The 11,105-nt window shown below is 38.2% G+C and overlaps 1 protein-coding gene across 1 annotated transcript in view; it reads left to right on the forward strand.

Annotated features, from left to right (window-relative positions):
* The window catches only part of LOC101862933 (dynein beta chain, flagellar outer arm), a gene marked incomplete at its 5' end in the record, with an annotated part of 108,331 nt that overhangs the window by 83,053 nt on the left and 14,173 nt on the right, over nucleotides 1–11,105 (forward strand). Inside the window, 11 exon segments of the mRNA XM_013080521.2 lie at nucleotides 172–294; nucleotides 831–1,020; nucleotides 1,485–1,594; nucleotides 2,932–3,007; nucleotides 3,581–3,828; nucleotides 4,269–4,426; nucleotides 5,457–5,609; nucleotides 7,724–7,904; nucleotides 8,411–8,508; nucleotides 8,927–9,059; nucleotides 9,775–10,046. Of these exon segments, the coding sequence (XP_012935975.2) occupies nucleotides 172–294; nucleotides 831–1,020; nucleotides 1,485–1,594; nucleotides 2,932–3,007; nucleotides 3,581–3,828; nucleotides 4,269–4,426; nucleotides 5,457–5,609; nucleotides 7,724–7,904; nucleotides 8,411–8,508; nucleotides 8,927–9,059; nucleotides 9,775–10,046 (1,742 nt within the window).

The raw sequence follows: 11,105 nt of genomic DNA on the forward strand, positions 1-11,105 counted from the left end.
ATCATTATCATTATCATTATCATTATAATCTTTTCATCACTTTCACCCTCATATTCTGTGTCATTAGTGTTATAATATAGGATTATTTTGTAAGAGTTTATTATGTTTTTATAATAATTGTTGTTAATTCTGTAATTTTTTCATTGACTTTTTTCTACTATTTTTTGACAGAACCCAAAGCAGAAGCTGATAAGGAAGAGAAAGAGGAGAAAGAGGAGAAGGAGGAGAAGGAACAAAGTGGGGAGGAACAAGCAGAGGAGGATGGCAAACAGCCCCCACCCGCTGAGACAGAAGGTAGAGGGATTGTTTTGTTTTTTCTTTTTTTGTCTTCTCTCTCTCTCTCTCTCTCTCTCTCTGTCTCTGTCTCTCTCACTCTCTCTCTTTCATTCTCTCTCTTATTCTCTCTCTCTCTCTCATTCTCTCTCTCTCTCAGTCTGTCTCCCTCTCTTTCTGTCTCTTTGTCTCTCTCTCTGTCTCTGTCTCTCTCTGTCTCTCTCTCTCTCAGTCTCTCTCCCTCCCCCCATCTCAGTCTCTGTGTCTTTGTGTTTCTCTGTCTCCACCTGTGCCTCTGTCTTCACTCTCTGCCACCCCTACTCCCTCTCTGCTCTCACTCTCACACTACCCTCAATCCCTAAATCCCCTCCCCTCACTCACACACCCTCCCCCTCCCTTCCCACTCTCACCCCTTTTCACCTCACTCCCCCTCCCCCCCCCAAAAATATATCCCCTTCCCTCACCCTATCTCCCCTCTTTACCCTTACTCCCCACCCCCTTTTTACCCCACATTGTCCCCCTCACCCCATCACCTCCCTTACATCATACCTCCCCAGGAGAGTCAGTGAGCACAGGAGCTGTCCAGAAACTGGTCCACGGCTCAGACTCGGACGAGCTGCCCAACATAGAGCTGCCAGACACGGCCCCTCTGCCCAGCCAGGACGTGGAGTATACCAGCTACACCACGGGAAGTGTGAAGAAACTGATGGACAGTCTGACCTCTCTGGTTTATCACAGGGTCAAGATGTGAGTCTGTTTGGGGGAGGGGGGGGGGAGTGAGGGAAGTTGGGTTCGAGCCTCAACTGGGTCCAATGTTGTGTCCTTGGGAAAGGCATTTTTCATGAGTTTCCTATTTATTAGTTATGTCCTTTCAGAGATGGACGTTAAACTCAGAGGTCCTGCCACCTGTTAAAATTACCTTATAGCTTTGATAGGGGCTTTAGACCTTTATCAGTGGGTGGTTGGCAGGTGCTCTCATGTGGTTTGCTACTTCTTTCCTATCAAACGTCTGTCATGCTTATGTCATGCTTATCTCTACTCCTTTTTTGTGTTTGTTACTTTCTTGTAACATCTTTAATCTTGTGTATTTATATGACCTAATTGTGTACCATAAAACAATTACAAAAACAAAATAGACCTATATCATTTTCCATTGTTTTCGTTCTCCCCCCCCCCCCCCCCCAAAAAAAAAACAACAAAAACAACCCCAGGTGTCTGTTTGAGGAAGACCGTCTGCTGTTCTCTACTCTGATGTGTCTCAACATGAAGGTGGAGGCCGGCGAAGACATTACTAATGAAGAGATGTCTCTCTTCTTGCAAGGTTAGTGGTTGGTGTTGTTGCTGTTGTTGTTGTTGTTGTTGTTGTTATTGTGGTAGTGGTGTGGTGGAGGCCTGCGAGAGATGTCACTATTGAGGAGATATCTGTCTGCCTGCAGGGTCAAGAGCAACCCAGGATGACAATTGAATAATTGTGTTCAGCAGCCAAGTGCCTCACCGTTTCCGAATAGTGTAGTTCAGTAACTATCATTTTGATTTACTCTTAACTAGAGTATGAGTGAACTCATAATATTATATCTGACCAGATGCAGACCAAAGGCAAAGTAGTGGCACATTTGGAACAATCATACACAAAGCAGAAACACAAATTTGAACATTTCATAGTCTCCTGCATAATATGTTGCCTCCCTTTTAAGTTTAAACTTGTTGTTGTTGTTGTTAGCGATCCAGTAGCATCTGAGCATTAACTCTTCTGCATGATGCCATTCTGTAATAGTTGCATGTTTGTTCTAATTGTTGTCTTGAGGAGTAGAGGCAATTAGTTGTGTGGGGTAGCTTGGGAAGAAAACATCCCCTTAAATCAGTTAGTTTTCTACAGAAGAACAGATGATGTTCCACTGTCTCTGAGGGGTAGTCACATAGTGGGCAGGCAGCAGACTGCTTTACTCCAATTCGGTTGAGATGTTGGTTGAGGGGTACATGTTGTGTTCTAAGTTGGAAGATTATGGATTGATCTCCCCTCCTCAACTCATTGATTGGATCTTTGACCAGTGGTTTATTCATGTGGCCATACATCCTCTTTCCTGTCGTACCTGTGGCCCAATCATTCATCCACTCTTCCTTGAGGTTTGACTTGATCATTTGGCTGCAGGTTGTGTAATTTGTAGGCATTTCAGGCTGAGGGAGGCTAGCTCCTTTCTTTGCCAGAGCATCAGCTCTTTCATTTCCCGGTATCCCAGTGTGGGCAGGAATCCATTGTAGGACTACTCTGACGTGGTGCCTACTTGTCAAATTATCTAGACTCCAAATCAAGTGCAATAAGTTTAAACTTCAGATAAAGAAAACAATTTTTAAAACTGTATGAATAACGAAAATGATGCTTCTTTTAGTACTCCAAAAGGGCGCATCTTCAAGGTTTTGATTGAAACATTTCACAGTATATATATTGCCTGCTTTTTAAGTTTCTAATAAAGAAAACGGAATTGTAAAATCTGGATGAATAATGGAATTTATACTTCTTTTAGTACTCCAAAAGGCGCTTCTCAATCTTCAATCATTCGATTAACCAGAGCATGCGTTCTCAATGAATTACGAAACAAGTGAGATAACTCTGCATGGGTTAAGAAACAAGTGAGATAACTCTTTATGTCTCCCTCCCAGGTAACCCTGGCCTGGGCATGCAGCTCACACTGGGAGACTTTGACTGTAAGGCAGAGGCTCCAGACTGGCTGTCGAGGTATGTTACGAAGTTGTTACTTTATGTTTACTTATAGTTACTTTTTTGTTATATTGTTGTTACTTTGTATTCACTTATTGTTACTTTGTTGTTACTTTCTTGTGACTTTGATGTTGCTTTATCATTTCTTTGTTCTTACTTTATTGGTACTGTGTTGTTACTTTGTTGTTATTTTATTGCTATTTTGTTGTTACTTTGTTTTACTTTATTATTATTTTGTAGTTACTGTGTTTATTACTTTCTCATTACTTTTTTTACTTTGTCATTACTTTTCTGTTACTTTGTTGTTACATTGTTGCTGCTTTATAGAGAAGCTGCTTTATTATTACTGTTTTGTTTCTTTGTTGTTTCTTTATCGTTACTGGTTGGAGGGCGCTACTGGTAGGTCCTATTTCTTTACTTTCCGTCTGTTGTTTCTGTCTGCCTGTCTTACTTTTTTCCAACTCTAAATGACCATTATTAATTTGATGTGCCTCTCTTTACTCAGACAATATTGTTACTGATTTGTTATCTCATGGTTACTTTGTTGTTACTTTATTGCTAAGTAATTATCTTCTTTTTTTCTTTCTCCAGGGAGAAGTGGGAGGACATTCTCGCCCTGTCGGTCCTCCCAGGCCCCATGGACAGTTTGTGCGTACATTTTGCCATGAACTCAGAGCAGTGGAAGGACTGGTACAACAGTGCTTATCCCGAGAAACAGCAGTTGCCTCTGAGTGGGGGAGGAGGAGGAGGAGATGAGGAAGGAGAGAAAGAAGATGAGGAGGAGAAGGAGGATGAGCAGGAGAAAGCAGATGAGGGGACAGAGAAAGATGGAAAGGAAGGTGCGAATGAAGATTGATAAGATAAGAAGATATTATGAAAGGAGAATTTCTATTTTTGTTCGTGGAAATGATAATGATTTTTTTGCAGCTGCAGATAGTATCCAAAATTTTTTTTAAAAACAAAGTTACAGAAGAAAAAGTAATCATGCCAGTGGAGTTTTGGTTTGACTTTGACATTTTTTAATGAAGAGATGAAAGAGAGAAAAGAATTGAGGAGGTAAAGAAAGATGACCAGGAGAAAGGAGATAAAGGGACAAAAGATGACGGAAAGGAAGGCGCGAATGAAGATAGATAAGAAAAGAACATAAAAAAAGTATGAGAATATCATTTTTTTGCTCATGGGAATTTGTTTGTTTTTTGTTGTTGTTGTTAGGGGTTTTTCTTACGCTGAGATGTCAATATTTGTCTGTGTAACTTATGATATCCGTGTTGGTGTGCAGGAGTGCGTGGGGCAGCGGGACGGAGAACGCCGGACGGGATGCACGTCAATGAATTCCACAAGATGCTCATTCTGCGCATGCTCCGACCCGACCGCCTTCCATCCGCCCTGTTGGCTTACACGCAGCGCCACCTAGCCCTCTATGACCCGGAGGAAGAGGTGAGTAAGATGGAGTTTTGTGTTTTGGCATGTTTTGTTTGTGTCGCGACATGCTGAAATCAGTTTTTGAGCCTAATAATACGAATATGTGTCACATATGGAATCAGGGGCTGGTCAATTCTTGAGAATAGATATAGAGGTATTGGAATAACTTAAAGCTTGTTAATTTGCTTTGCATTTGCTGAAAAAAATTATATCTATCTATATTGAACAGAAGTTGAGATATCTGCAATTGATGGAGGAGAAGGTTCTGGTGTCAGACGTAAAATTAGTGAAAAATGGCTGTCAAAAAAAGTGGAAACTTTCAAAGTTTGTGTCCTTGAAGACTGCAAATTTGTTTGTTTTTTGTGAGTTTGGTCAACATTTTTCTGAAAAAAGATCGCACTGAAATGTGTTTTTATATGGTTATTAAAGGTTTAAAAAAAAAATAAATAAATAAATAGACGTTGTCTGGGTTGTTGTTTTTTTTGTTGTTGTTTTGACAAGAGCCTCATTTTACCATGATGCCGCACATTTGAAAAAAACAACAAAATTTATAGCGTAATTGATCGTACGCCTGACGAGGCATAGAATAAGTTCTGGTGTCTTTTGTATGGGATTAAAGGGTGTCACTAGTTGGTCCCACCTCTTTTCTTTCCCTCAGTTGTTTCTGTCTGTTTGGGTGATTGGAGGGCGCCACTGGTCGGTCCTTTTTCCTTTGCTTTCCCTCTGTTGTTTCTTTCTTTGTTCCTGCCTTTTTCCCTGCACTAAATAAATGTTATTATGTAGATATGCTTTTCTTTCCTCACACAATATCTCCTACCCCCTCCTCCCTCCTCCTCATGCGTGGTTGGAGGGTGCTCTAGTGTGGTTTGCTCCTTATTTCCTATAAAATGTATCTCATCCTTATCTCTCCTCCTTCTTCTCTTTGTATGTTACCCTCAAGTAATACTTATAATATATGACCTACTTGTTGTTGTTGCTAGTGCTATAAAACTCACACTTAACTAAAACCTCCCTCCCCTCCCCTGCCTACGCACACCCTCTTCAGGTGTTCAACGTGAATGAGGTGCTCGCCGACGCACGCAAACACTGGGGTGTCCTGGTACTTTTGCCCCCTGCGGCTAGCGACCCAACGGCACACCCAGCCGCCAGGATCAAACTGACTAAATCACCGGTGGATGAACTAGTGGACCTGGCTAAGGTATTACACCATCATCAAAACCTGCACTGGACCAGAAAAATATGGTCATTTTTTTGCTTAAAAAAAAAATATGTTGTTGAAGAAAATTTCAATTTGAAACATGTGTTTGCTTAAAACATACACTTTGTTGACTCAATTGTTTCAATACTCTACTGCGATGGGGAAACACAACATGGGCAATAATGATATGTGTAGTGGCACAACAAAAAGAGTTCCTTGGTACACTCTGCTGTTTCAAGATGTCAGGCAAAATATCAATTTTTCCTCAAATGTGTGTTTCGGACTCTCCAATTTTAAGAGAGTTTTGACTTTTGAACCAAAGCAGCAAGACTGATACCCTTTAGCAGATCACAGAAAACAACCATGTGGTCTATACAGAGTAATCTCGCACACACAAACAAGCAGAAAGAAAACAAATTAACAAAGTATTGTCTTCCACCGGCTGTGAACATCTTTGGTGTGGCCAAAAATAGAGGCACATCTATAGAATGTTCATCCGTACAATTTAACTCATTCGCTACGTATTATTTTCAGCTTGTGGACAAATTTTTTTTCGGGAGGGCAAATGAGATGATGACTAGTGGGCAGTTAATATAAGGTCTTTGGGGCCACAAATTCAAATAAATATCAACGTATTATATATTTTCAGTATGGTTTGTAGAATACATCTGTAATGTTTATTTATGTATTTTTCAACTTTGGTTCCTGTAAGAGACGATTATGCAACACAATTTTGATTGGATGCGGATAAAATTTGAAAATAAAAAATTAATAATCCTTGGTGAAACTCAAAAAATATGTTTGCATCTAGTCAAATGATAAACCAGAATAACCATACATGAATATAGAACTGGAAAATGTTGAAAAGTTTCCAGTTATTTACCTACATTCCATAATATTTGTACATTTTGAACATAACATCCGAAATTGAAAAAAACAATTTTTTTTATAATCTTGAAAAACGATCACAAACAGAAAAAACCCCACTCGTATCTTATATGAAATTATTCAGAATTGCATTTGGAATAAACCTATACATGTCTTGAGTGGCACTTTTTGTGTAATTTCATAAAAAAGTAGTGATTTTGGGGAGAAAACAATATTTTGACTATTTAGATCTAGACCTAGATCTAGCACTCAAAAATATTGATTTCTCAATAACAGTGCATTGGCAATATGAGTCCAATTGTATCAATATTATAAAAAAGAGTCCTACATTTCTTTAGCTGGCAAAATAATGATAGATTTTGTTGTGTAAAATTACTAAGACTGGTGTCCGGGCTATAATTTTGGCATCGAGATAAAACAAAGTCGAATAAACTACGAAATCGCGTTTCAAAACTGAATCTAAATTTCCGATTTTCAGTGGAAATGCTTGAACAGGAAGTCAACATTATATTATGACCTTTATTTTAACATGGATATGTGGATTGGAATAAAATCTAAGCTAAAATTGAATATCGGTTTTCGAGCCCTTTAGCCGCGCAGCCCCCCACGGCCCGGCGTAGCGAATGAGTTAAAACAGAAATGACGCAAAATAATAACACAAACAGAAACAAAACTATATAACAAATGTTTACAGTCCCCAAGCTGTGAGCATCTCTGTGCAGAGAGTGGTTGTCACAGAAGACAGCAACAAGTTTATTATAGTTTTCTCTCATACCATCAAAGACATAAGCAAAGCAAATTAATATTCTGATGGATGGCCTTCAAAAGACTGACAAAAACAAACCAAAATAATGTGTTGCCCTCCCTAGGTTGTGAACATCTCGCTAGAGAGAGTGGTGGTGATAGAGGACAGCGGTACGTCTACATAGTGTTTACTTGCACAATAAAACACAGAATCAAAGCAAGATAATATTTTGATGGTTTACCTTCAATGCACTAAACAAATCAAAAGTAAATGACAAAAAAAGACAAAGTTTTGTCATCCACAGGCTGGAAACAGCTCGGTATAGAGCCTGGTGGTGACAGAAAACAGTGATTCATCAGTATAGTGTTTACTCACACAATAAAAGACAGGAACAAAGAGAAATTATACTATTTTGATGGCTGCCTTCAATACACAAACAGAGAAAATACAAAATCAAAACACATTTTTTGGTCATCCCCAGGCTGTGAGCATCTCTGTAGAGAGAGTGGTGGTGACAGAAGACAGCGGTGCGTCTATAGAGGAGGCTCTGGACGAGGCGGACAAGAATGAGGGCTGGGCTATCGTGGAGTCGATTCATCTGGCCACACCGGAAATACTCACCAGGATCACACAACATCTGCTGAGGATTCATAAGAGCAGAGGTGAAAAAATGGGGGAAGGGGAGAGATTTTTTTTGTTTTGTCTTTTTGTTTGTTTTTTTAATGTGGAAAACATTTTTCTTTTTTAATTGTTTAAAATATATGTGATTATTTTATTTCATTTTATTTTTAGAATTTTTTTATTTTTTTTGGGGGGGGTGTTGGAATGGATGAGGGAGAGATGGATAGGTCGATGGATTGACTGGTCCATAGTTAGATAGATGGTTTTATCAAAAAGCCATACATTATTTAAAAGAAGACAAAAAAACAGGGCAAGTAGAGAGATGGATGAATGAGTTGTTGGGTAAATTACTGAAATCAACAAATGCATGAGTGGTTGATTTAATCATCTCTGATTGAAGAAGATGAAAAAGGAGAATTACAGAATTGAACAAAATTGAAGATAGAGGAGGAGAACACCTAGAGCATGGAAAAGACAACTCGACTACAGTGAGCACAGAGAAGAGATTTAGTTTTTTCATGTTGCTTTGTTTTTGTTTTGTTTTCAGTGAATTTCAAAGACTCCGAGAAAGAAGAGGGAGAGAGTAAGTTCTGCGTGTTTCTCACGGCAGAACCCAACACCTCTCTACCTCCGATACTTGTGCAGGTGAGGAAATTTACATATATTTTATAGATATATGTATTATATTATTGCTATGCTTATTTTTCTTTTTTGTATTTTCATTTTTTCGCTAATGTTGTCCAGGTGTCTATTCTGTTTTGATTTCATTTCCATTTTGCCTGCTTGACTCATCTGTCCATCTTTTTTAAATCCTACAAACATTGTCTTTATCATCATAATCATCACCATTATTTTTTCAATTGAAAATAAGAGAGAAAAATTAAGTCCTTATACTGTTTCTTGAATTAAAGGCCTGAGTTAAAAATCTCATGGGAAATATGTGATGTGTGATCTCTTTTTTCCTCTTCACCCATCCCACCTTGAAAAATATGTTAATAAATTCCTCTATTCCTCTCCTCTTAATAAATTCCTCTATTCCTTCCCTCTCTTCTATTACCCCCAGAACCTGCTGAAGATAGCATGGAACTCGGTCCTTTCATACCCTGACCTTGCTAGGACTGAGACCTCTGGTGGAGAGAGTAAGAAAACCCTTGAGTTGTTCAACCCTCTTTCTCCCAGGTCCTACCTCAAGACAGGTGAAAATTTTTATTTTATTTTATTAAGAGTGTATTATTTATATTTTTTGTGTATTATTATTATTATTTATATGTTATGAGTATATTTTTATTTGTGAGGCATCGTGGTGTAATCTGGCGCTCATCAAAATAATGTAATCGAAGATAACGGCATTTTTTCACCAGTCTGACAAATTTTGAAAAATTTTGTTTTTTGGCTCACCACCTTTTATGTCCATTTAAAAACATATTTCTGTTTTGAATTTATTGAAAAAAAGTTAATTAAAGGCACAACCAATATAAATTTTTAGTTTTTAAATACTCTTAAGTTTTGGAAATCAACTAACTTTGGCAGCCATTTTCTCGCTTCTGGTTTATTTTACCTGTGAAACAAGGCGATCCGCACCTCCTTCAATCTATTCAAGATATATGTGTATATTTTTTTTCATACCAGGGCCTGCCCAAAAGAAGGAGTGATAGAAGAAGTAAACTGGAAAGAAGGAGAAAAATTATAAAAATAACGTCAGAACTCAACTTTTTGAAAAATAAACCACTCAGAACGTTTATCCATTGTAACCCCCCAGAGTCTGTCCCTGAGAAGAGAAATGGAAGGAAAAAGAGAGAAGAAATAATTATTAAACAACTATGAAAACCCCAATAAAAAAATAAATAAATAAAACAGAAGAAACCCCCTCAATAAACAACAAATTATCCCTCATTTCCCTCCCATCCACAGCCATCGTAGCCTCCCTGCGCCTCATCCCGGAGTCTGTCCTAGAGAGTCTCCAACAAGAGACGGCACTCACCAAAGGCCTGGTGTTTGCTGTGGCTGTCATCCATGGCATCCTGGTGGCTCGCCAGCTCTTTGGCAGTGTGGGACTCGCCCGCTGGCATCCCTTCGGCGGAACGCAGATCGTCAGCGCGATAGAGGCGGTGTCATCCCAGATGTTGAGACCACGTGATATGACGGAGCCCTCGCTGGAGGATCTCTGCTACAGTGTGCCCAATGTGAGTCAGTTAAAAGAAATAATTTTAAATATTTTTATACTTTTGTTTTTAAATGTGATTGTAATTTTTTTAATCAATTTTTTCCTTCATTTATTCATTCATCCGTTTATCCAGTTATTCATTCATTCATTAATTCATTTTCTTTCATTCATTTGTTTATTTGTTGCTGTTTTTTTGGAGGGGTGTCTTTATTTAGTGTTTGTGGTAATTCTAAAAAATATATTTTAAAAATCAAATATCCCTGTCTGTCCACCTGTCTCTTTGGATGTGGTATTCTTCTCAACCCATACTGGCACTGTGAGGCAATTGCTGAATCATACCACTTACCAAATTATGATCTAAATTGCGTTAATTGTGGTGTAAAATATTTACACCTAGCTGGCTACCCTGTTCGATAAATGGACTCAAAAGAATCAATCATCAGTTATTGTGAGACCAATGCTCACTGCATCTGAACAGAAGCCTCATTTGTTTACAATGACCTCTTAGAAGACAGACTTTCTCAAGGCTAGATCTAAACGAAAGTAACGAAAAACTGAAAATTAGACTACTGTGACTTCAGACTCATTTATATAACTGTGCACCCTTTAAATGATTTTGAATCACCATTTGTATTGTTTTTCAAAATCGAAAGTTAAATGGTTTTGAAGTTTTAGGCGACCAAAGTAACAAACTTTCACAAATATAATATATATAGATTACAACTTGGCTTAGGTTTCCTTTGTGGTACTGATGATTTTTAAAAAACTGGTTCATTGTTTTCTATAAAGACAACCACTACAGCACGGACAGTGACAAATAAATAATGCCCACAACAACAGCAATATAACTTATTTTATTATTGCTTTAATGCTTTTATGTGTTTGGTCATTTTATATTCACCTGGCTGAAATAGTTTGAGAATATGAATTTTCTCTCTCTGTTTTTAGATACTTCAATCATTTTGACTTGAAAAGTAAAACTAAGCTGTGCTGTATGAACTAATGTGAAAACAAACAGATTAAGAAGGAATAAATCTGAAACAACCAATTCAAAAAAAAGAAAAACTAAACACCCCCC

Source organism: Aplysia californica, unplaced genomic scaffold (genome assembly GCF_000002075.1).
Source record: "Aplysia californica isolate F4 #8 unplaced genomic scaffold, AplCal3.0 scaffold00090, whole genome shotgun sequence".
Lineage (NCBI taxonomy): Eukaryota > Metazoa > Mollusca > Gastropoda > Aplysiida > Aplysiidae > Aplysia > Aplysia californica.